Below are 25,887 nucleotides of genomic sequence, written 5' to 3'. Positions count from 1 at the left end.
GAGGCCTGCTCAAGGCGCGGCTCGGGCTGGAACACGCGCACCACACACATGTTGGTGATGTGCGCGTCTTCTTCGAACGCTGGAGAACCGGAAAAGCCCCTCTCTGTATCAGCGTGGACGTCACCCCCCTCGTGTTCACCTTCTGAAGCGCTCGCTCGTCACCGTGGCGCGCGCGATGACCAGCACCATCACCACGTGGCTTTTTTTTCGTGTTGTGCGCGGCGCATCCAACGCCACAGCGCCCGTGTGTTTATTGTGTCATTGTGTTGCTGGCGACTTTGTGTATTTCGTTTCGAAATCGCCTCCAGTGCTGTGGCTGCTGGTGACAATAAAAGTTGTTTAAAAGTCTCCCTCTCATCTTTCTCTCTCTCTCGCCTCTCTCTCTCCTCTCTCTTGTTTGTTACGATCAGAGGAAACAAGAAGATGCTCGGTGTAGTCGGCACTTTGCTTCGTTCATCATTTCGTTTTTTTTCAACGCTTTGCTTTATGTGCCCCCCGCCCACCCCCCTCTCCTCTCTCTCTCTCCTCTCTCCGCTCTTTCTCCGTCCTCCGATCCGCAGAGAAACCGCGCGTCAACAACATCCACATGACGATGGCGCTCATGACTCCGCTGGCTCCGTCGGAGTCGCACCAGCACCTCGCGCCGTCATTCACGGCCGCCAAGTCAGAGCTGGCGCGCTTCAACTCGCTCAAGAGGCTCGGCACGTGACCCACCACAACCACCGCCACCACCATCACCAGCATCACCACCACCACCATCACCACCGCCACGACCACCACCGCCATCACCACCACCATCACCACCACCACCATCACAACCACCGCCACCACAACCACCACCACCGCCGCCACCACCAGCGCCACAACCACCAGCATCACCACCACCATCGTCACGACCACCACCACCATCACCACCACCATCACCACCATCACCATCACTACCCACGTAGGTGCTGCTCGCTAACAGCACTTGCCCCGACAGTCTGTTAAGTCTACGCGGAGGGATCGTTGTTTTGTCTTTTGTGCGCATGCAGACATTTCTTTTTCTGCACCACCGAATGTGGCCGATCGATGCTCAATCAGAGGTGCGGCCGGGCTGTGGGGGAGACAACAAAACTACAAAGTTGAAAACTCGACGAGCAGTCCCGAATCAGCGAGGTTCCTTGGCCAGGCCCAGAGACTCACACGGAGTCGAGCGGCGGATTGCAGTCAAAAACGTCACTCGCGTTTCAATGTCGAACTCCCCTCCCCCTCCTCCCTCCTCCCCCCTCCTCCTCACCACCCCCTCCCCCTCTTGCCCTCCTCCCTTCTCCCTCCCCTCCTCCTCTCCCCCTTCTCCCCACCCCCTCCTCCCATCCCCCTTCTCCCCTCCCCCTCCTCCCCACCCCCCTCCTCCTCTCCCCCCCACCTCCTCCCCACCCCCTCCCCCTCCTCTCCTCCCCCTCCTCCCCACCCCTTCCTCCTCCTCCCCACCCCTTCCTCCCCTCCTCCCCTCCCCCTCCCCTACCCCCACCCCCTCCTCCCCACCTCCTCCTCCCCCCCACCTCCCCCACCACCGTCCCCGCCCGCAGCCGACAAGGAGCTGAGCGAGTACTACGCCAAGAAGCACCACCTGGTGGAGATGGCCTCGTGCGGCACGCTGCCGCTGCGCGTGCCGCACCCCGACCGGCAGCAACGCGGCGGCGAGCAGCAGCAGTGGGAGCAGCGCGAGCGCGACCACTGGGATCAGTGGGACTACCGCAAGCAGCGGCCGGCGTCAGCGGCGGCCGCAGCGGCGGCTGCGCACGTGCGCACCTACGGCTCGACGCCGACGCTGGCCGACGTCGCTCTCGCGCCGTACGTCGGCATCGGCGGCCTCGAGGCCAACGGGCAGGCCGACGGCTACCCGGGCAAGCAGCGGCTCCTCCACGAGTTCCTGCAGAGGGACCCGCGGGGCTTCTCCACGCAGCCGCGCCACCAGCACCACCACTACCACCACTACGGCACGTGGCGCACGGGCTCCGAGAAGGTGGGCTTTCCCGGCGGCAGGTTTCGCCGGCGTGGCGCGGTATAGCCGAGGGGGTTGCCACGGCAGTGCGTGGCCTGTGGTGTGTAGTGTCTAGTAATGTATCATCTCTCTCTGTATCTCTCTCCCTGTCTCTCTGTCTCTCCCCCTTACTTTCTCCATCGCTCTCTCCCTCTGTCTCTCTCCCTCTCTGTCTTTCTCTTTCCCTGTCCCTCTCTGTCACTCTCTGTCTCTCTCCCTCTCTGCCCATCTCTGTCACTCTCTGTCTCTCTCCCTCCCTGCCCCTCTCTGTCTCCGTCTCTCTCCGCGTCCGCGCCAGGGCTGGAAGTACCACACGGACATCTACGGCTCGACGCCCACTCTCAACAAGGAGCCGCGGCAGATGACGCAGCGGCTGCCGCACTACCCCACGCAGGACTCGCTCGACCGGCACCACGTGGGGGGCCGCCGCACGCCGCGCGACTTCCCCGGCACGCCGGGCGGCGCTCGCCGCACAGGGGCCGGCGGCGGCGGCGGCTTGCCGCGGCCCGACCCCCGCTACGGCACGGCCTCCCGCTCCGGCATGCCGCAGACGCCGGACGGCTACGGCGGCTCAACGCCGGGACTCGGCCGCAAGCGCCTGTCCCGCCGCTCGCTCCACCGCAGCGACCACCACCTGCTCGCCGGCGACTCGTCGGAGGACTACGAGTACCCGCCGGCGCCGCAGGGGGCGCGCCGCGGCTACTGCCACCGGCGGCGCTCGCCGGACGAGCGCGATGGCGTCGGCACACCGCCGGCGCTGCCGCCGCGGCTCCCGCCGCGCTCCGTCATCTCGTCGGGGTCGTCCTCGGCCGCCGGGGGGAACAGCGCCACGCCGGACCGGGCGGCGGGGCGGGTTCGGCGCGGCGACCGTGACGACACGGCGACACTGCCCTACACGCCACGCTCCACGCCGACCGCCCACCGGCTGGCGCGCCGGCAGAGCCTCGGGGGCGGCGTCGGTGACGCGCCGGGCCCGCCGCCGCCGCGGGCGCCGCCGCCGACGCAGGCCGAGACGCTGCGGACTTGGAACATGGCGAGCTCGACGGCCAAGCGGCAGGCGTTCGCCGGGCGCCGCCACCTGACGCTGGAGCAGCTGAACTACGCGGCGGCGCAGCAGAAGCTGCAGCAGCAGCAGCAGCAGCAGTGGCAGACGCCGCCACACGCGGGCACCAAGAGCCGCAACGAGGTCACCGTGTGACCTCGCCGGGTCGCGACCGTTTTTACTCCTGGCTCGCCGTGGCCGGGACGGCTCGTTTTCTTTTGTACGGGGTTTTTTTCTCTCCCGACGCTGACAGGGTTCCTCCGTCGCAACGCCGCCAGCGTCCGGCCGCGAGGCGGCCACGGCCACGGCCCTAAATCTGCGCGGATTCTCCCGAGTCCCGGGACCGCGACAGGGGTGGCCGTCGCCCCGACCCAGTGGAGCCTCCGACGCGAAAGGGCGGGAGGTGGGGGGCGAAGCGACGTCTGCGGAACGACTTTATTTTGTCTTTCGTCTTTCCTATACACCCACAGACCGACCGGCGTACTGAATGCATGAGATTACTCCGCCATCGATTCCTTCAGAAGTGGACGCTCGGACTTTCAGGTTGCGGCGCTTTTGGGTTTATCTTTTTTTCCTTTCCTTCCCCCGACCGTCGCGGGTGCTTTCCTACGCGTTTTACATTTCGGGGTTCGCCGCTAAACGTACGGACGTATCCCGTTGGTTACCGGGAGGAGGGGTGGGGGGGGGGGTAGAACGATGAGCGGCACTCCCCGTACCACCACCCCCCCTTCCGTCCCGTGGTAAACTCGAAATTATTTTAACAAAAAAAATGAGCGCACCACGCCTGGTTTACTTTGGGAGAGGACGTCTCAAACAACTTCCATAGAGGCGGCGCCGATGAAGGAATCTTTAACGAAACTTCAGGGCCACGAAAAAATATAAACGGCGCTGGCCTGGACAGTTCGGCAATGCGGTCGGTTTAGGCGATGGCGGCGGATCCGTTGATCGCCGCTGGACTATCATCATCATCATTATTATTACTACGCATTGCGAGCGATCGAGAGAGAGGGAGGGAGGGAGGGCAAACAAACGACCAGTCTACAAACTGCCTTCAGAGTTCAAAGTTTGGGGCGCTGACCCGTGCCTGAACGCGTGCGCAGCTCAATCTTGAATATAGCGAAACGGAATATAGCGAAACGGAATGCCAAGCCCGGTGGGGGGGGGAGGGGAATTCTCGCTTTACCTAGCGAACCTGAAGGTAAGCGGCTATTCAAGAACTAAAACCGAGAGAAAAACCCCCCCACTGGCTAGTTTACCTGCCTGTTTAGCCACTAGGTAATTTGGTTTTGGTTTTCCCCTTGCAGGTCCGCTTTTTTGTCTTGTTTTGGCCGACGATACAAATGCAAAAAAAGCGAGCGACGCAGATTTGGGACCGGCACAAGCGCCTTTGCCATGGCGGCGGTGGCTTGACTTGCCGATCCGGAGGTCAAGAGGTCGCTCCCCCCCCACCACCGCCACCATAACCCCCCCTCCACTGTCGAGATCCTCACCTCCGGGTGCTTTAACGCGATTCGGTTCCCGATGGTTCGGCCTTCCCGGGGGGGCGGGAGTAGGTGGGTAATGTGGGGGGGGGGGGCACGGCCTAGCTGACAAAGCCCGCTGCCCCCCCCCCCCCCACCACCCATCACCCCCTCCCTGCCCTGGCTGCCCGGCAAGACTAAGAGAATCTGTCGGTGCCCGCTAAACATTCGAATATTTCGAGTGCAGAATTTTCCCCCGTCCGCGCTCTTACAACCCCCATCTGGGTGGAGGAGGGGGGGGGCGTTGGTTTGGTTTTTGGTATTGGTCAGCGGCGTGCGGCGGCGTGCGGTGGCGTGCGTCCGTGCGAGCGAGCGAACGAACGAGATTCGCGAGGAGCGGACGAACGACTCCGCCACGGCCGTGCGGCGGGCGGTCAGACGAAGAGGCGACGAAATGAAAACCAATGATTAATGTGTAGAGGCGTCTCGTTTCCCACGAGCTCAGCGTGTTGATATATATATTTATATTTTCTCCTTCCCACGAACCGTGGTTTAATCCCGGTCGGGCCGCACGTTTCTCCCCACGTGCCACGCGAAATCGACAGGAAACGCCTCGGCCTTTCATGCCCCTCCCCCCTCCCAACTGCCCCCACCCCCCACAATCCACCCCAACCCGCATCACTTCCTCCCCCTGGCATTCGCGAGAATCCCCGCAGGGGATTCGACCGCGTCGAGGGGGCGGGAGTTTTGAAAAAGAAAACAGCGACGGCAAAGGGCTGCCACCGCCTAGCCCGGACGTCGACCGCGACCGGAACTCGTGACGCGCTCGCACGCCACGTCACCACGCCCCCACGCCCCACCCCCCCGACAACCACCAACAAACAACGACCGCCGTTCGCCACTAAGTGGCGCTTGTGCCAGGCGAGATGCACCTCGAGGCCACGCGAAGTGCGGTGGGAGGCTTTCAGAGGTCACAGGACAGGCCCAGGTGTTATGGGGTTGATGGAGACCACCACCACAACCACCACCATGTAGTGGTAGTAGAGGGGGAACGTGCCAATCCATTGGATGTCAGAGTAAGCTACCTCTTGCTGGGAGTTTATTTTATCGTCTTGTACACACGGGAGGAGGGGGGGTGGAGCGGCGGTGGTGGCGGTGGTACCGAATCCGCGGCTGCGCATTAGCCAAGCGCGGCCCCGCCGCCCTCCCGTCGCGGCACGGGCGGCAGCCAACGCCGGTGCCACCGCCACCACCGTCTGCCGAAAGCCGATGCCGCTCCCTGGCAGTGAGTGGGAGTGGCGCGCAGAGCCGGGAACGCAAAGCGGAGGGGGCGCCGATATCGTGCGTGCGCGCGCGTACGAAACCCGAACGGAAGGGGGGGGGGCTGGAAATTCTGTCGGAGTGAGGGGTGCGAAAGAGGAGCCGCCTCCCCCTGCCCCCCTCCACCAGCAGCAACGGGGAGACATGTGGGGTCACGTCGGCCGAACACGGGGGCTGGCGGGCGCGCGAGCGGGCGAGCGATCGACCTCCTTCAAAGATTACGTTGCACTGTGACTAACGGCATCTTCATCGCATCCATCGTGCGCCGCAGAAAGAAAACAGAGAAACGAATCCGCTCCCTTGCTTTGAGCTCTCTCTCTCTCTTTCTCTCCGTCCGATTTCGGGTTGCACGATGTCTGACGTTTCGCTCCACGTGCTGCTTGCTGCTGCTGCTGCTGGGAGACTCTCCGGGAAATCGGTTGGGTTCCCTGCCTGAGAAAGCAACAGCAGCAGCAACAACAAGGATCGTCAACAATCAACGAGACCATCGGCGGCGGGCAAACCCTGCTGCGTGGCCAAATCAGGTCACGAAGAATCCACCCGCCACAAGCAACGCGGGAGCGAAATGAAACGTCGGACACCGCAGCCGGACGGCACGCGTCGGAGAGAGGGCGCCGCCCGGGTTGGATTCGCGCACAAAAATAAAAACCTCTCCCCAGCCACGGCCTCCGCGGGTGCGGGGGGGGGGGGGAATCGGCGCAAATTGCCAAAAAATGAGAAACCCCTCCCCCCCCGCGTGGTGAACGCCGCGGAGGAGGAAGAAGAGGAGGAGGGGGGAGGCCGCTAGCGCAGAGGGCACAGCAGCCGCACCGTCGGCCTTGTGAGCGCCCCGCCGGCGAACGGGGTCACGGCGGTGGCGGCAGTGGTGGCCGGGTGGTGAGAGAGCGAGAGAGGGCGAGAGAGAGAGGGCGAGAGGGGATCTACAGAGTCAGGATCATTGCCCCATCCCGGCCCAGGGCGTTATCTGCGGCCCCGGGTGCTCGTCCCGTGACCCTCTCGGAGTCGAAACGTCGTCCCAGCGGCGCGGAGAGTTTTACATTTGTCGGTGCATCACAAGAGGGACTGCCTTCACCTCGTGTGGGGAGAGGGGGGGGAGGGGGGGGAGGTGGGGGGGTGTAGAGTGGAGCTGAGTGGGGTTCCCTGTTTTGATCCCCATCCCCCCCACACACCCGATGTAAATTCTCTCTCCCTCTCTCTCTCTCTCGTGTTTTCTTTCTCAAAGTGCTTCATCCAACCTCAAAATTGCACTAAAGAATGTGAATATTTAAAGAAAAAATAGGAAAAGGAATGGGTTTTTGGGGGGGTGGGATGTGGGAGTCGGGTAATGGGTAATGGGGTAGGTGGGGGAGGGTGGAAATAATAAAGAAACACAAATTGACGAGGAAATTTGTACATCTGACCAAAGCACAGAGGTCAAGAGGTGTTTGAGAACAGCGCGGACAGACAATTATATGAGGAGACAAACGGGGGAAGGGAAAAATGTAAAACAATCATTATTTTTTCTATGAACGCGTCGCCTGCCTGCAGCCTTACAGGGCCTCGTTTGGGCAGAATGGGGGGGGGGGCATGGGGAGGGGCGGGGGGGAGCGTGGGGGGGGGGGCTAAGTGGGGGGGGGGGGGGTGGTCGCAAATGCCGTCGAACAAACAAAACATATAACGCCGAACAAACAGCAACAAAGAAAATAACAAAACACAACGGGAATTATCTAAATGCAAATTATCGAAACACGGTCCTTCAGGGATGGCGGTTTTCCTGCTGCGGACCCGTCTCCAGGGGAACAGTATCCAGGGGTAACCGTCTCCGGGGAAACCGTCTCCGGGGGGAACCACCTCCAGGGGCAACCGTCTCTGGGAGGAACCGTCTCCAGGGGCAACCGTCTCCGGGAGGAACCGTCTCCAGGGGCAACCGTCTCTGGGGGGAACCGTCTCCAGGGGCAACCGTCTCCGGGAGGAACCGTCTCCAGGGGCAACCGTCTCTGGGGGGAACCGTCTCCAGGGGCAACCGTCTCCAGGGGCAACCGTCTCCGGGGGAGGGAGGTGAACCCCTCAACGCCCCGCCGCGCGGAAGGGCTGACGACAACGACCGTCGATCGGAAACCCGACGATCGCACAACGGACGAGGTTTCGCACGACGCCGGCGTCCGTCCACCTTGCACTGCTGCTGCTCCGATCGACGCCGCGGCGGTTGGGGACCCCAAACGCGTCCTTTCCGTCCCCGGGTATCCCGTTCCCGTCCAGTGCGAGCGGTGAACGGCACTCCGGAGAAGTCTTCCAAGGAAGCACAACGATGGCGGTGGCGGTGGCGGCGACACTGGAGCGTGCGCTCGCGATCCCCCCCTGGCCTCCTCCGTCGTGCGAACTCAGTGGATTCTGCCAAAACAGAAGTAAAATACAAGGTATCGCGCGCCCGTGTCCTGCATTACCATCGGCAGCGTTGTGCAATTTAAAGACGGTCGATGGGGAGGGGAAGGGAGGGTGGGGAGCGGGCGGGAGGGTGATGTAGGGGGAGGGGTTGGGAGATGGGGAGGGGGGGGACTGGGGAGGGTGGGTGGTGGTGGGGGGGGGATGGTCAGGGAAGGGATGGGTGGGTGAGTTTAAGATTAATTTTAGTTACCGGTGATATCGTGAACTTTATCCAGTTTCAACCTTTAAGTCGCTTCTTTTTATCGAGTCGCCGTGCCTGTCAAGGCGGCGGCGCCATTCCGGTGGAAGGTGACGTCACAATAGACCTGTGGGGAGGAGGGGGGTGGGGCCGGGGGGCTCAGGGTTGGAGAGTAGTGAGCTCAGAGTGGGAGAGTGAAACCTCCCTCCCCCACCTTGACGATCGTGGAGCCCTCGCTCTGTGCGTGTGTGAGTGAATCTGTGTGTGAGTGTGTGTAGGAGTCTGTGAGTGAGTGTAGGAGTCTGTGAGTGAGTGTGTGAGTGTGTGTAGGAGTCTGTGAGTGTGTGTATGTAGGAGTATGTGAGTGTGTGTGTATGTAGGAGTCTGTGAGTGTGTGTATGTAGGAGTCTGTGTGTGTGTAGAATTCTGTGAGTGTGTGTAGGAGTCTATGAGTGTGTGTGTGTAGGAGTCTGTGAGTGTGTGTATGTAGGAGTATGTGAGTGTGTGTATGTAGGAGTCTGTGAGTGTCTGTATGTAGGAGTATGTGAGTGTGTGTATGTAGGAGTCTGTGAGTGTGTGTATGTAGGAGTCAGTGAGTGTGTGTATGTAGGAGTCTGTGAGTGTGTGTATGTAGGAGTCTGTGAGTGTGTGTATGTAGCAGTCTGTGTGTGTGTATGTAGGAGTCTGTGTGTGTATGTAGGAGTCTGGGAGTGTGTGTATGTAGGAGTATGTGAGTGTGTGGGTAGGAGTCTGTGAGTGTGTGTGAGTGTATGTAGGAGTATGTGAGTGTGTGTATGTAGGAGTCTGTGAGTGTTTGTATGTAGTAGTCTGTGAGTGTGTGTATGTGGGAGTCTGTGAGTGTGTGTATGTAGGAGTCTGTAAGTGTGTGTATGTAGGAGTCTGTGAGTGTTGGTATGTAGTAGTCTGTGAGTGTGTGTATGTAGGAGTATGTGTGTGAGTGTGTGTAGGAGTCAGTGAGTGTGTGTATGTAGGAGTCTGTGAGTGTGTGTATGTAGGAGTATGTGAGTGTGTGTGTGTAGAAGTATGTGAGTGTGTGTATGTAGAAGTATGTGAGTGTGTGTATGTAGGAGTCTGTGAGTGTGTGTATGTAGGAGTCTGTGAGTGTGTGTATGTAGAAGTATGTGAGTGTGTGTATGTAGGAGTCTGTGAGTGTGTGTATGTAGGAGTCTGTGAGTGTGTGTGTAGGAGTCTGTGAGTGTGTGTTTGTAGGAGTCTGTGAGTGTGTGTATGTAGGAGTCTGTGTGTGTATGTAGGAGTCTGTGAGTGTGTGTAGGAGTCTGTGTGTGTATGTAGGAGTCTGTGAGTGTGTGTGCGTGCAACCTGCCGCTGGAATGGAGCCAACGTGACAGCTGTGAAGTAGATTAATGTTTACCGCCTCTCATCTACGTCACACACCTGGAAAGTAAATAAAAACTATTGGAAAAAAAACCCAAAAAAATACTGAAAAAAATATATATTACCGATGTACAAAGTCTCATCTCAGCATTAACTCTTATTATCTCCCTACTTTGGCGTGTTCATGCCATGAAATGTTTTATATTTTCAACAAAATAATAATTATTATTCTTATTATTATTACTACTCAAACATATTTGCTTTACAACAAAAAAAAACCTATTTAGAAACGAAAAAATATTTATTGACCGGGGTAAAAAAAGTACAAAAAAAAAATCAAATCCGCGCGTGTATTTTAAAGGGGGGGGGGGGGGGGGTTTGCGTGTTTTTTTCGCTGTCAGATTGTGGGGGTCCCCAACCTCGCGTCGTTGCGAACCCGAGCCACCGAACAACCGCGTCCACGCCATCCGAGGCCTCTCGCTCCGACGGACCGTAACCGATGCTTCGATCTGTTGTCGTGCCCCTCCCCTCGTGTGTCCTTCCCTTTGAGTCGAGGTGCGGGAAGACAAGCTTCGACTCTCGCACTCTCCCAACGAGGAGAACTCGGGACACCTTCCCGTCGCCCCCCCCCCCCCTCTCTCTCTACCCTCTCGTTTGTAAAATCCCCTCGAAAAATCGAGAGAGAGAGGGGGGGGGGGAGAGAAAAAAAATAAAAAGCCATCGCGGTCCGAGTGCGTTCCAACCCCACCGCTTTCCCACCCATCCACGCCCTCCCCCCCTACCTCTCCACCTCCGCGTTGCTCATTCGTTGTACATTTAAAACTCTCTCATCACCGCCCCCCCCCCACCTTACTCTATCCGGGGGGGGGTAGTAAAGGCGCGTACGTTGTTTTAGTTACAGAGCGACCTGGCGACGGGCTAAATGCCACGCGCGGCTTCGCCGAACACCGCCGTTGAAGCTGGCACGCCGAACACTCATCGGGATCCATGCAAGCATACGTATAAGGCATTATTCATATATAAATATATACATTAATACGTACATATATATGAATATTAATCAAGAATTTGCTTTATATTAAATACACCCCCCCTCCCCCCTCCCTTCCCCACCTACGCCAATTTTGGGAAAGCCTTTTTGACCCACGGCAGAGGGACATTGGCGGCGCGGCTGAATGGGTGAGATGACCACCCGGCCTCGGGATGGCGGCGCCCGGTTGATTTTCCACTGCCACGGAATCCGAGCCGAGCCGAGACGTCTCGCGGCGCGCGCGCGCGTTCGAATGAGCGGAGGCACGCACGCGTGTGCGTGCATCGCGAGCGAACGGACGGCTCGGCACGGCAAAAACGGCCAGTGGAAAACCGCCCCCCGTAACCGTGCGGGAACCCGCGCTGTCTCGGCTCGGATGTGCCAGTGGGAAAAGAAGGGGGAGTCGGAGCCTCTGACGTGGTAAAACACAGCACGTTCGCTCGTCAGCGGTGGGCGGCTTCCGGAGTGGCGAAGGTCGAGAGGAGGATACTCAAAACCTTTTCCCGGAGTTCGATTCCCGCTGACCGATCTTGACCCAAAAGTCACGCTCGTCAAAACCTTCGGCAGCTTTATACGAAAGTCACCCGATGCCCAGGTTTGGCCTGGACAGAACCAGTCGTTCCTTACAGGCCATCCCTGTGCCACCCCACCAACCTCGCTCCCTCGCCCCCATGAAGTCGTTGCGAAAATTGAGACTTCGTCCCCAAAATGATCTGGCCTCGTGCGAAGCTCATGATGTGGCGCAGTGGGGAGGAGCTACCCGAGTGGGCGGGGCTACCCGAGTGGGCGGAGCTACCCGAGGGGGCGGAGCTGCCCGAGTGGGCGGAGCTACCCGAGTGGGCGGAGCTACCCGAGTGGGCGGAGATGCCCGAGTGGGCGGAGCTACCTGAGTGGGCAGATCTGCCCGAGTGGGCGGATCTACCCGAGTGGGCGGAGCTACCCGAGTGGGCGGAGTTACCTGAGTAGGCGGAGCTACCCGAGGGGGCGGAGCTACTTGAGTGGGCGGAGCTGCCTGAGTGGGTGGAGCTACCTGAGTAGGCGTAGCTACCTGAGTGGGCGGAGCTACCTGAGTGGGTGGAGCTACCTGAGTGGGCGGAGCTACCCGAGCGGGCTGAGCTACCCGAGTGGGCGGAGCTACCCGAGTGGGCGGAGCTACTTGAGTGGGCAGAGCTCACTGAGTGGGCGGAGCTACCCGAGTGGGCAGAGCTACCCGAGTGGGCGGAGCTACCCGACTGGGTGGAGCTACATGAGTGGGCGGAGCTAGCTAAGTGGGCGGAGCTACCTGAGTGGGCGCATCTGCCTGAGCGGGCAGAGCTACCTGATTGGTCGAAGCTACCTGAGTGGGCGGGACCAGTGGTGTAAAAGTAGGCGGAGCTGCCAGCTGCCATGCGTCCCGTTTGAGCCTCCCAGAAATTTGGTGGCTTTAATTTTATTCGCAATTGAGGGTTGTTCGTTTTTATTTTACAATCCCCCCCATTGTTTCACAAATATCCAAAAATTGCATTCTGCACACAAGACCGGCGATAATTTGGATTTTATTTTTTTTAAACGCGAGCAGCGTAAATCTGTTTTAACACGTAGGCTTTCGCGACCAGTATTATTCACAATAAAGGTTTTTGGTATTATCTTGATTTGAAGTTTTCGCGACTGCAGGAATCCATACTCCACCTGACGACGGACGCTTGTGTTGCGCCCGAAACGTCGTGGTTTACTTTATTTTATACCTACGTGTTTTCGCTACTATATGGTTCCATCGGTAAAGTCACGTAGGTAAGAAAAATAATAGATCACGATTATTATTTGATCTATTAATTTTATACCTATGTGACTTTACCCAAAGAACCAAAGAGTATGGATTCCTGCAATCATGAAAGCTTCAAATCAAAGGTTTTCGGGTTAGATCGCGTAAGTTTAAACGTGTCGAAACTCTCCACCACACGGGTGATTCTGGTAAATCGCCCCAAGATGCTGGATGTAATTACCAGCGAAACGTCGTACAACACAAATTCTAAATGTTGTGGATTCACTCTTCAAACCAATTATCGTTTAGTTAACACATTTTTTTTTACCGATTGGCCGTGCCGGATGGTGAAGGGTTGCGACGCATTTACGTTTACGTGATCTCACCAAAAAACCTTTATAATGGAGCGTATATCTGCCAAATGCCCCACGGCAAAGGCGTTCGCACTGCGGTGCACCCGTCAAGTGACCGGCCGCTCGCCACGCGCAATGAACGGCGGAGGAGACGTTTATTTCATTTTGTTTCATTTATTAGGCATAGCCCTTTGAGCCACGCGGCTCTTGACTCGGGTGCAACGTCTGGGCACTTACGGCGGACACTGCGCCGCGTGGCATCGCAAACCCAGGTCAGCCCGAACGCGCCCCCCACCATCCCAATCGCGCAGAGTCTCGGAAGCAGAGGTCGCAATCGGGTACCCGATACCCGTATACTTTGCAGAAGAAGACGTTGTACCGTAAATTGACACATACCCACCTGCACACGTACCCACCCACCTACCTACCCACCCACCTACCTACCCACCCACCTACCCACCCACGTATCCACCCACCCACCTACCCAACCACCTACACACCTACGCACCCACCTTCCTACGTACCCACCCACCTACCTACCCACCCACCTACCCACCCACGTACCCACCTACTCACATAACCCACGTGCCAACCGACCTACTCACCTATACCCTACCCGATACCCGGCTACCCGTACCCAGCCAGGTACGGGTACCCTTTTGCGACCCTGGTGCGGCCGGGTACGGGTACGGGTAAGGAATCAAAACCCGTTTGCGACCTCTGCTCGGAAGCGGCTAAGGAAGGGCGCGCGGGCCGCCACCGGCTGTTGGAGGTTTGAGAAGCTTCGGAGGTAGTAGAAGGAGGAAGGGGGTTGGTGGGAGGGGGGTCACGCAACGTGTGCCCTCGCAGCTCTGGTGCCCGCTTCGGATGCGAAACCACTGGAGTTGCGTGTGGGTTGAATTCACCTGTGTCCGCCCCTACCCCCCCCCCCCCCCCCGACGTGGGTGTGGGTGGGTTTCCTCGGGGAAAACTAGCTGGGTATTTGTCCTGCCGCACGAAACCGACGCGCGCTCATCAGTTGCGATCGGTCAAACGTCTCAAACGTGGCAGGCAGGACCCCTTCCCGGTGAAGAAGTTTCGAGACTCGGCGATAATTTGCGCGTTAAGAAGGTTTCGTTTAACAACAGCAAAAGGTTGACCTCGCGTGGATGGTTTCGTTTCTTGTCCTTGTCGCTCAGTCCCGTCCGTGCGCGTTGCCGGTATACTTTGCAGAAGAAGACGTTGTACCGTATATTGACACATACCCACCTGCACACGTACCCACCCACCTACCTACCCACCTACCTACCTACCCACCCACGTACCCACCTACTCACGTAACCCACGTGCCAACCGACCTACTCACCCACCGACCCAAATACCCACCCCCCTCCCCACCCACGTACCCACCCGCCTACCCACCCACCTACCTGCCCACCTACCCATGTACCCATTCAATAACCCACCCAACTACCCACCTACCCACGCACCTACCTGCCCACCTACCCATGTACCCACCCAACAACCCACCCAATTACCCACCTACCCACCCACCTACCCAGGGAACCGAGACTCAGAACTTCGTCAGGCAGGCAACGGTGGTGGCGGTGGCGGTCACCGTGATCCACGCTCACGATTTGTCTGCTGCGTGAATCCGTCAGCTCGGAGCTTGCGGTGCGGTGCGGGGGGTGGCGGTGCGTCGTGTTTGAGGTCTCGCTCCGTCGTGGTGTCTTCTCGCCACGTTCACCCTGCCCCGGCCTGCCACAGGGCCTGTAACGCCAAAAAAAAATATTATAATATTAATAATAATAGCCGCTCATGAGATGTGTGTTGCAACCGAATCCTTTTTTTTTAGGTTCTATTACCATTATGATTACACTTACTATGATTGCGTATGAATATTATTTAAGATATGTAATAAAGGGGCAATGAAATCAAAATGATCGGCAGCGTCTTCCTGTTTTTCTCCTTTTCATCCTCCCCCTCCTCTCCCTCCTCTCTCTCATCCTCCCCCTCCTCTCCCTCCTCATCCCCCTCCTCTTCCTTCCCCTCCTCCCCCTCCTCTTCCCCCTCCTCATCCCCCTCCTTTCCCTCCTATTCCTCTCTTTTGTTTCACGATCTCGCCCCATCCACACGCCACTGAAAACCCGGGCTGCTTAGTCGAGGCTGGGCAAATAGTATTAGTTTATTTATTAATAATAGTATTATTGTTGTAGTATTATTAGAAGTATTATTATTATAGTATTATTTTGGTATTATTAGTAGTATTGTTAGCATTTTTATTAGTATTATTAATATTATAATTGGTATGATTATTCGTATTATTGGTAGTATTCTTAGTATTAGTAGTAGTATTAATATTATAATTGGTATTATTAGTAGTATTTTTACTAGTATTATTAATATTATAATTTGTATGATTATATTAGTAGTAGTATTAGTATGATTATTAGTTGTAGTATTATTCCACCACCCTGCTCTCCGACCACCCCATGCCCACCCTCCGCAAACAACAACAACAACTCATAAACTCGTGGTGGGAGGGGGGGGGGGCAGGCAGGGGGTGCCTTGGCCCCCCACCCCACCTCCTCTCGATGAACAAAGCTACGAGTTGGTGGGCACCCCCCCCCCCCCCCTTGACAACAGTGTTGATAATAAAACAAAAGAACAGGACTTTAAAACGCGGGCCTAAGTTAATGTCCTCCTGACTGAGAACGCTTTCATTTGCGTTCCACGTGTTATGTTTGAATTTAATTTGAGCGGCAACGACATTTGAGCTTCCGCAAATTTCGCAAATCAAATATTGTGGGGGGGGGGGGCAGTTGACCGATTGCCACACCCCCCCCCCCCCCCTGAGCTGATCATGTAGTCACTACACCACTGATACTAAACACATTGTCCTGCGGAGGGAGCTGGTAGGAACGTTGGGTTGCTCGGTCAATGGCCAGGGTCAACGGCGGCGTGGTGTATTCCGCAAATATGCCCGACTGTGAGGGCGGGCACAAGCCGGCGTGATTAGGTAAAACGTTGAGTTTTATAAGGGCACCACGGGATGACCAGCCCCTCCCCACCCAGCCCCACCCCTCCCACCCAGCTCCTCCCCACCCAGCCCCACCCCTCCCACCCCCCACCCAGCCCCACCCTCCCCACCCAGCCCCTCCCCACCCTCCCCACCCAGCCCCTCCCCACCCTCCCCTCCCCACCCAGGCCCACCCCAGGTAAGGCCCCCACTGAGCGATGTAGCTTTTTTTCAGAAGCGACCTGACTATCACAAATGATAGCTCAACGAAGTGGGCTGATCATCACCATCATCATCACGTGGACATTCATGGCAGCCAGATACTCTTAAACGCGTGGTGTGGATTCTCAATATGGACGGAAAATACCGGACGACCCGGAGAAAACATCCACGCGAACACGGGGAGAGAGAGAGCGCGCGACGTGCAAACTCCAAATATCCAGGTGTCAGAGTCGGGATCGAACCCACGACCTCCTGTACACCAGGCGAGGTAGTTAACATCTCGCAGGACCCTCCTGAAAAAGCAAAAAAAGGAAGCAGTCTTGAGGCTGGCCGCGGCTTCCCAGGGTAACCCAGCAGAATATTAATAACGACGAGGATAAAGAAACGGGGAGGTCATTCGCAGTAGCTGTGGTTGGGTGAGCGATGGCTCCCGCGTCTGCTGACTCGTGTGGAAAGCGCCGTGGCCGAAACGAGCCTCGCTGGCTGGACACGGGACGCAATACCCCTCCTGCTACTCCTACTCATCCTGCTGCTACTGCTGCTACTCCTGCTGCTGCTACTCATCCTGCTGCTACTTCTGCTACTCATCCTGCTGCTACTCATCCTGCTGCTACTGCTGCTACTCATCCTACTGCTACTCATCCTGCTGCTACTACTGCTACTCCTGCTGCTGCTACTCATCCTGCTGCTACTGCTGCTACTCCTCCTGCTCCTACTCATCCTGCTGCTACTGCTGCTACTCCTCCTGCTGCTACTCATCCTGCTGCTACTGCTGCTACTCATCCTACTCCTACTCATCCTGCTGCTACTGCTACTCCTGCTGCTGCTACTCATCCTGCTGCTACTGCTGCTACTCCTCCTGCTCCTACTGCTCCTGACTAGCGTGGCCAAGATCGGTCAAAGGGCCCCCCCCAACGATTAAACAATTCCAAGCACGTGCGCGGTGTCCCCCCCCCCCCCCCCGCCAACTTACAACGCTTGAGCCAGCACTTGCACTGATTCAAATGACACGAGATTTAACGAAATTCGCTGAACCCCATCGAGTCCATTAAGCGCGTGGTCGCGAGCCCCTAACTAGATCAGCAAAGCAACATCGCAATCAGGCAGAGTACACGTATCGGGGTTTATGATACCTCCGTGCCAACGCTTCATTGTGCAGAGTACATCATAGATCCAACACTGTGCCGACAACCCTCTGGGTTGCAAACGCACCAGCCAGCCACACAGACTACTGTTCGCAAGCGTCTATTAAGGCCAGCGTGGCGTGCAGTCCGTTGTTTGATTATCGTAGTGGCAAAAGTAGCTACAGATGTAGCTACATGTGTACTACATATGTAGTTGCTACATAAGTAGCAACTACATATGCTACGGGCCCCGCACTTTCAAGGGCTCCCGCGCTAAATGCTTTCAAGCTATCAATTCCAGTTCAATGATTCTGCACTTGCTATATTACTATAGTACTGTAAAGGGGGAGCCGACACCAGATTGCAGGGGTCTCGTCCTTTATTCCTTTCCTTCCATCCACACCTGTCCCCGGCCGTCCCAATCTCGTTCCCGCCAAAGGCCCCCTCTTCCCGCCCGTTCTCTCCTTATATCTCCTCGATCACCCCTCCCACTAACCCTCCTATTGGTGGGAATCCTTCCCCTGACACCCCTACAGTACTATACCGCCCTTCAACTTTTACGAACGACTCGGTTTTTATGGTTAGCGATTTGTCGTATTATCTGGCCGTATAGCAAATGAAAAAATACAATTACTTTACTCTGCAAGTAAAATGTTTTTTATTTTAATATTAATAGTTTTAATTTATTTATTTATGGCCCCTTTATAACATCATGCTACATCCGGCACCGGTGCCCACACAAGACGATGGTGGTGGTGTTGCCCAGAACCATACCTGGCCATGTTTGTTTCTCCAGCGCTGAGGTTTCACACACCGTGCGGTGAGATGTTAACTACCTCGCCTGGTATGCAGGAGGTCGTGAGTTCGATCCCGACCCTGACGCCTGCTGCTGTATATTTGGAGTTTGCGGCTCTCTCCGTGGTGAGATGTTAACTACCTCGCCTGGTCTACAGGTCGTGGGTTCGATCCCGATCCCGACCCTGACGCCTGCTGCTGTATATTTGGAGTTTGCGTCTCTCTCCGTGGTGAGATGTTAACGACCTCGCCTGGTGTACAGGAGGTCGTGGGTTTCGATCCCAGCCTTGACCGCCTGCTGCTGTATATTTGGGGTTTGCGTGACTCTCTCCCCATGATCGCCGTGAAAATTTTTTTCTCTGGGTGCTCCGGTTTTTTCCCCCTCCACATTTAGAATCAACATCACCACGCGTTCAGAGTTATTTGGCTGCTATAAATGTCCACGTGATATAGTTGACCTTCGTTGAGCTATCATTTGTGCTCGCCAAGTCGCTTCTAAAAAAGAAGCTGCGATATTTTTAGGTTTTTTTCGGTAAAGTCACGTAGGTGAAAAATTAAAATTAATAAAAGTAAAATAAATATAAAATAAAAATCACGTTTCGGAGGCAACACAAGCTTCCGTCTGTTGCCTCCGAAACGTCGTGATTTTTATTTTATATTTATTTTACTCTTATTAATTTTAAATTTTCGCCTACGTGACTTTACCGAAAAAAACCTAAGAATATGAATCCTTGCAGTCACGAAAGCTTCAAATCAAGAAGCTGTGAGTTTAGTGGGGCCTTCCTAACCACGTGCCCATCATCTCAACTGCGGCGTAACCATTTCGGGGGGGGGCAGGAGGTGATTTGAGAAACATGCATCACAGTTTCAACTTCCGCATCGGAAGATCGAACCGAACCAGTGACCTCCCTGGATTGAAATCCGAGTCCGCTAAGTGCAGCGGACACATCAATGAAGGACACTGAACAGGTAAAATATATTACGTTTTATTTCGCAGAAACACGTTGGACGTGGCAACGCGTTGCGCAGAACACCTCCGGCTGGAATACAAACGCAGCAAAAACAACTGTCTAATGCGACGTACACACAACGCGGCTTGAGCCAACAACAACAAAAATCAACCCCACCAAAAACACCCCCCCCCCTTCTCCCTTGGCACACAGTGGTACATCCCACGGCCATGCGGACCTCACGACGAGACATCGACTTTTTTTTGTAAATGATCCACGATTACAGCATCATGCTGGGTTTTTTTTTTACCCAGGAAAGGCACATTGAGTCTCAAGACTCTTTTTTCTGTTGCAGGAGGGTCCTGCCAGGTGTTTCGCAAGAGGGACTGATTTTACTGCTGTGTGATCCCAACTGAGTAATTTTTTGCCGTGTGGTGATCTCAAATTGTGGGGAGCGGCAGTAGCGAAGCGGTTACAGCGCTACGCGTTCGATAATTCCCGCTCGCGGCCAACACCGGTGACGATTATTTGCACCAGTCCTGGGCCTCCCCTAGGTCGACTCCGCCTCAAATGAATACCTGGTGCGGTGCGGAAAAACATCACCAACCACCCCATCGCGTGCCGTGCCGGCCTTAATAGGTGCTCGCTAACAGCAACAGCGCCAACAGTCTGTTACAGGCTAAACAGGAGGGAGGGGGGGGGGGGATCTTTGTCTTTGATCCCAATTAAGTAATTTTTCAGTGTTTATGCTTCAGCATTTTTAGATGTTTGCCAACACCCGTTACACTGCGCTCCTTGCTTTTTTAGCTCCATCGATCGCAGTCGATGATTGTTATTCTCGAGATACATTCGCCGAATCGAGTGCGTAAAAAAGTAACGAAAGTTTTCGTTCGCGTTGCATGCCGTGGTAGAGGGAGCCGGAGTGGTGGCTAAGCAATTAGCGCCATGAACCCAGCAAACCTGAGTTCAATTCCCGACCACGGGCCCCACCGCGTCAGGGGTGAGAAATATCTCATCCGGTCCTGGGCAAGCCCTCCCATACAGCAACGCGCGCTGACCAGTGTGGTGAAGTACGGTCAAACGACCGCCAAGACCGACCAATAGCAGCGTGACAAACGCCCGCGAATGTTCACCCGATACGTTGCAAGGCGGTCGGCCCACATGGCCACTACGGGCACGAGATTCACAACAACAACAACAACGCAAGTCGTGAATTGTACCGCAACCCCAAATCGCGAACAATAAGGAGGCGAGCATAACGAGCCCTCCCTCCCGCCAGCTGTTCTACACTGGCCACAGGTGTAGGAGGATTTACCCACACTTTACTCCACCGCACGCGACCATGCCGGATCGACTAGCCATCGCGGCGGCGGCGGCGGTGGTGGTGGCGTGTTCATCCACGCTGCTGGGTGGACACAGGCGGAGGATTTTACGAGACTTTCCCCGTTGTTTAAACAAATCCCTCGGTGGACGGGGGATGTCGCCACTTTGCGGCCACGCCTGCCGAACGGCCGCGGCGGCCGGAGCGTCAGGGTGACGGCGACAAACATCGCACGATGGGCGCGCCGCCACCGGCGAACTCCTACCACGGTCATCGTCGTCGAGCAGTGAAGTCAATGAACTTCTCGCAATGACATTTGCTCGAAGAGTGCTGCTAGGGCTGCGATAATTTGTAAAAAATTTCTTCACAAAAAAATCTGAATTTGAGCTGGTTTTGGCACACCCCACTCCACCCCCCCCCGCCCGCCCCTTCGTGAGCTGCGTGGGGGCCCCCCTAATCTTTTGCTTATCTTGCTTACGTCTAGAGCCCCCCCCCCACTGCCAATCGCAACGGCAACTTAACACGTCGGGGCAACCCGAGGATTATTTTTCTTACTTGCTTGTGTGCCGCTGCCAATCATGGGCGAAGAGTGGGCGGGTGATTGTGCGGGTGGGTCAGTTGGTGGGTGATTGGGTGGGTGGGTCAGTGGGTATATAATTGGGTGGGTGGGTGATTGGGTGGTTGGTTGGGTTGGTGGGTGGGTGGGTGAATGATTTGGTGGTTGGGTGGGCGATTGGGTGGGTTGCTGCGTTGGTGGGTAGGTCGGTGGGTAGGTGGGTGATTGAGTGGGTGCTTTGGTGGTTGGGTAGGTGATTTGGTGGGTGGTTCGGTTGTTGGGTGGGTGGGCGATTGGGTGGGTAATTGGGTGGGTAATTGGGTGGGTGGGTTGGTGGGTCGGTCGGTGGGTAAGGTGCTGATTGGGTAGGTGGGTGATTGGGTGGGTGATTTGGTGGTTGGGTGGTTGGGTCGGGTGGGTGGTTCGGTGGATAAGGTGCTGATTGGGCGGGTGGGATCTCTATTAGCCGGGGAAGCCGAGCTCCCGAGCTAAGACTGCAGCAGCAGGGCCACTCCAGCCAAAGTCCACTTGGCGGGGCTGTCCCTTGTCTTGAGGTGGAAGGTCCAGACGAAGGTGGGGCCGCGCTGGCGCGTCTTGTACACGGGGCACGCGTACGCGCTGCGCGTGTCCTGCTTGTCGCTGGGCACCGCGCGCAGGAACACCACGGGCAGCGGCGGCAGGAGCTCTTTGAGACGAGCGTCCGCTATCATCCCCGTCTGCGAGCGGCGGAGGTCGGAGGGCACAGGACGGGTCACGGGGGGAGAGAGGGGAGGGTGAGCGGCGCAGTGAACCCAGCGACTCGCGTCAGCATCGGACGGTTGCGACTTGCGCCAATTGCAAGCACGTTTTGAACGATTGAAACGTCCGGCCAATATCAGTTACGTTTAACGTGCAGGAGACGTTCGCGACCAAAATTATGATTCATCGCTTAAGTAAACACGATCTGACCCCGTGCCCCAGCTGGACATCTGTGAAAAAGAGCTTGAAAGCTCATCGGATTCCTCCAGTGTACATAAATATTACGATTCGGATTCTGGTACAGATGTCCCTTCAGGAGGGATCCCCACACATCAGACAAGACAAATATCCCCCGTATAGCCTCAACGGACTGTTGGGCCAAGTGCTGTTAGCGAGCACCTATTAAGGCCGAAACGGCACACGAGGGGGTGGGTGGCCAGCACCATGCCCGGCCGCCTTCGTCTCCCTCATGGCGATGTTTATACACCGCACCACAGTACTAATTTGAGGCCGAGTCGACCTAGGGGAGGCCGAGGACCGGTTCAGATAATCCTCACCGGTGTTGGTAGCCATGAGCGGAAATCGAACTCGGGTCGCCGGGTTCGTAGCGCAGCGCGCTGACCGCTATGCTCCAGACGCGCACACGCACGCACACACGCGCTCCACGCACACACGCACTTCGCACGCGCACACGCACCTGCGTGTCCCAGCGAGCGCCCTCCATGAAGAGGCCGTGGATGTAGGCGCCCTCGCGAGGCGGCCCGCCCAGCTCCTCCCTCGCCTTCTTCGTGACGTCGCAGCTCAGCGCCATGCGGTCCAGCGGCCACTCGTTGCGCCGCGCCGCCGACTGCATGATGGCCGTGAGGAACGACTGGGGGTTGAAGAACCCCGTGAGCCACACGGCCGACGGCAGCGCGAAGTCGCTCGTCCACGCCTCGAGCTCGCGCGCGCGCTGCAGCATGTCGATGAACCACGCCGCCAGGCCCAGCATGGACGGGTAGGCACGCCGGGTCCACCCCTCGGGCACTTGGTCGAAGAACAGCGACGTCAGCAGCGCCTCCATGTCGCCCGTCATCGTCAGCTCGCCCTGCGGGACGGAAGACGCGTGCGCGCGTACGCACGAGGGGGGGGCGGCGGGGGGGGACACGGAAACGAGTCAAACCCATGCGCGACTCGTTGTGGGGTGGGGCGGCCAAAGCGCTGGGCCGGCACCGCAGAGGTCCTGGAGCTCCGAGGGCAGAAAATGATTCTGGAAATTTCTCGTAAATCTGATGGGCTCTGATTGCGGCTCGTAAATGGGTGGTAAGTCTTAAGTGAATGGGAGAGGGGTGGGAGGGAGGGGGGGTGGGTCGTGGTGAGGTCGTAACTCTCAATCACGGCGGTTGGGAAGGACAACAAACTAAATGCAAAATGCAGCTCTAATGAAATGGTCCGTAGTTTGGGACCTCTAGAATGTTTGTATGTATGTATGTTGAACTTCTGTATGTATACATGTTGAACTTCTTTCGCACCGTACGTAGCCAACCCTGCTAATGGGAGGTGCGGCGGGGGGAGGGGGAAGGACAAAGAAACTAAACACACAAAAAGCAGTTCTAAATTAAATGAATTTTCAACCTAGTTTTCTTTTTATAAATACACCGGGGTCACCCTTGCTGGGCCTCCAACGACCTCTGACCCGGCGAAGGCAGCGGACTACAAACCCCCCCTCGGCCCCTCGCCGTGGCCCCCCCCCCCTCCCTTCACCTTGAGGCCCAGGTCGAGCTCGCGCAGCGAGCGGCGGATCTCGCGCGTCAGCAGGTTCATGCGCTCGCACTCCTGCAGCGCCACCACCACGTACGGCGTGCGGTCCTCGGCGCGCGCCAGCAGCTCCGTCATGCCAAACTCCTCCGGCATGCGCTCCAGGATCTCGTCCAGCACGGCCTTCACCTGCACACACGCACGTGGCACGCGCACACACACACACACGGCATACACACACACACGGAACACACACACACGGCATACATACACAACACGGAACACACACACACACGGCATACACACGACACGGAACACGCACACGGAACACACACACATGGCACACACACACACGGCATACATACACGATACAGAACACACACACGGAACACACACACACGGCACACACACACAGCGCACACACACACATGGAACACACACACGCGGCACACACACACACGGCATACATACACATGGCACACACACACACGGAACACACACACACACACGGCATACATACACGACACAGAACACACACGCGGCGCACACACGGCGCACACACACACACGGCGCACACACACACACACGGCGCACACACATTGCAGATTCACACGACACACACACACATGGCACACACACAGAACACACACACGGCACACACACACACGGCACAGATTCACACGACACACATACACATGGCACACACACACACACACGGAACACACACACACACGGAACACACACACGGCACACACACGGCACACACACACGGAACACAGACACACACTGAACACACACACGGCACACACACAACACACACACGGCACACACAAATACGCGCATGAGACGAGCGTTACGAGGGTAAGTGCGTGCACGCGTGCCAGTTTACTCCCCCCCTCCTCTGCTCGCTTGGATATTTTTATATATTTGTATCGTTCTTTTTAATTCTCTCCCGCTGCGCCGGGTCGACCCTCGCTACCTGCTTTGGGGAACTCTGTGGACGCAGGCACTGCACGGTGGCGTCGTGGTTACAGCGCCATGCTGCGCTACGAACCCGGCGACCCGAGTTCGATGATTCCCGCTCACGGCCAACACCGGTGACGAATATCTGAACTGGTCCTGGGCCTCCCCTAGGTCGACTCGGCCTCAAATTAGTACCTTGTGCGGTGTGTAAACATCTGCACAAGGGAGACAAAGGTGGTCGGACATAGTTCTGACCACCCACCCCCTCGTGTGTCGTTTCGGCCTTCATAGGTGCTCGCTAATAGCACTTGCCCCAATAATCTGTTGAGGCTATACTAGGGGATCTTTATCTTTGTACACGTGTGTGTGTGCCGTGTGTGTGCCGTGTGTGTGTGCCGTGTGTGCCATGTGTGTATGTCGTGTGTGTGTGCCGTGTGTGTGCGCCGTGTGCCGTGTGTGCCATGTGTGTATGTCGTGTGCGTGCCATGCGTGTGTGTGCTGTGTGTGTGTGCCATGTGTGTATGTCGTGTGTGTGCCGTGCGTGTGTGTGTGTGCCGTGTGTGTGTGTGTGCCATGTGTGTATGTCGTGTGTGTGCCGTGCGTGTGTGTGTGTGCCGTGTGTGTGTGTGTGCCATGTGTGTATGTCGTGTGTGTGCCGTGCGTGTGTGTGTGTGCCGTGTGTGTGTGTGTGTGCCGTGTGTGCGTTTGCCGTGTGTGTGTGTGCCGTGCGTGTGTGTCGTGTGTATGCCGTGCGTGTGTGTGTGTGTGCCGTGTGTGCGTGTGCCGTGCGTGTGTGTCGTGTGTGTGCCGTGCGTGTGTATGTGTGTGCCGTGTTTGTGTGTGCCGTGCGTGTATGTCATGTGTGTGCCATGCGTGTATGTCATGTGTGTGCCGTGCGTGTATGTCATGTGTGTGTCATGTGTGTGTGCCGTGCGTGCCTTCTCCTCGCGGGTGGAGCCGCCCCCCTCGGAGCCGCTGCTGTCCCTGGGCTGCATCTCGAGCACCGTCTTGAAGAGCTTCTCCGACGTCTGCGTCAGGAAGCCAAACTCCGCGTTGGGGTGCAGCCCGTAGAGGTAGGGGGACTCGGGCGGCAGCGTGTCGTCAATGTACTGAGGAGGGGGCGGCGGTGCGCACGGAGCAGGGAGGGGGTCGGAGGAACAGAAGCAGCGGAAGGATTCATTCGTGAAGGAGGAATCCACGGTGGCTAGGAGATGTCATCTCCCTCGCCCGGTATGCAGGAGGTCAGGGGTTCGATCCCGCCCCTGAAGTCTGCTGTATATTTGGAGTTTGCGTGTCTCTCTCTCCCCGTGGTCGCATGGATATTTTTCTCCTCCAGTTTTTTCCTCAACATTTATTATCAACGTGCGTTTATATTATATCGATTATTTGGCCGCTATAAATTTGCACGTGCAAAACCACTTCGCTGAGCTTGTTGTTGTAACTTCCAGACCCCCCGTGCCCCGACTGGGCATCTGTCGCAAAAGAGCTTCATAGCTCACCGGATTCCGTCCTGCGGTATAAATATTCTGATTCCGATAACAACAACAACAACA

At 56.8% G+C, this 25,887-nt stretch overlaps 2 protein-coding genes and 1 long non-coding RNA gene across 3 annotated transcripts in view; 1 reads left to right on the top strand and 2 right to left on the bottom strand.

Annotated features, from left to right (window-relative positions):
• The first annotated feature begins 565 nt into the window (after positions 1 to 565).
• LOC133358694 (uncharacterized) lies at positions 566 to 4,620 on the top strand. The gene is made up of 3 exons (XM_061577123.1): positions 566 to 701; positions 1,572 to 2,008; positions 2,325 to 4,620. The coding sequence occupies exons 1-3, from the start codon at positions 587 to 589 to the stop codon at positions 3,222 to 3,224; spliced, it is 1,452 nt and encodes a 483-aa protein (XP_061433107.1). The 5' UTR covers positions 566 to 586; the 3' UTR covers positions 3,225 to 4,620.
• A 3,484-nt stretch (positions 4,621 to 8,104) lies between these two features.
• LOC133358761 (uncharacterized) lies at positions 8,105 to 10,427 on the bottom strand. The gene is made up of 3 exons (XR_009757120.1): positions 10,226 to 10,427; positions 8,463 to 8,577; positions 8,105 to 8,218 (listed from the first exon to the last, which is right to left on the bottom strand). It is a non-coding gene; the product is annotated as an uncharacterized LOC133358761 (long non-coding RNA).
• An 8,614-nt stretch (positions 10,428 to 19,041) lies between these two features.
• Positions 19,042 to 25,887, bottom strand: part of DNAH9 (dynein axonemal heavy chain 9) — a 97,566-nt gene continuing 90,720 nt past the window's right edge. The window contains exons 72-75 of the mRNA XM_061577056.1: positions 25,273 to 25,443; positions 23,378 to 23,560; positions 22,332 to 22,721; positions 19,042 to 21,612 (exon numbers count right to left, since the gene is read on the bottom strand). Coding sequence (XP_061433040.1) covers positions 21,385 to 21,612; positions 22,332 to 22,721; positions 23,378 to 23,560; positions 25,273 to 25,443 — 972 coding nt within the window. The 3' untranslated portion in view covers positions 19,042 to 21,384. The remainder of the gene's footprint in view (positions 21,613 to 22,331; positions 22,722 to 23,377; positions 23,561 to 25,272; positions 25,444 to 25,887) is intronic.

The sequence above is a fragment of the Lethenteron reissneri genome, chromosome 63 (genome assembly GCF_015708825.2).
Source record: "Lethenteron reissneri isolate LAM-NWPU_2019-01 chromosome 63, ASM1570882v1, whole genome shotgun sequence".
Classification (NCBI taxonomy): Eukaryota; Metazoa; Chordata; class Hyperoartia; order Petromyzontiformes; family Petromyzontidae; genus Lethenteron; species Lethenteron reissneri.
The sequence above is the reverse complement of the archived record's forward strand: the minus strand, read 5'-3'. Positions and strand labels throughout refer to the sequence as shown.

What these genes read in the sequence shown, in the direction of transcription:
- LOC133358694 (XM_061577123.1), top strand. Translation starts at nt 587, where the DNA reads ATGACGATGGCGCTCATGACTCCGCTGGCTCCGTCGGAGTCGCACCAG. An exon ending in CAACTCGCTCAAGAGGCTCG is followed by an intron (nt 702 to 1,571) that starts GCACGTGACCCA and finishes CCCCGCCCGCAG; the next exon opens with CCGACAAGGAGCTGAGCGAG. An exon ending in GGCGCACGGGCTCCGAGAAG is followed by an intron (nt 2,009 to 2,324) that starts GTGGGCTTTCCC and finishes CGTCCGCGCCAG; the next exon opens with GGCTGGAAGTACCACACGGA.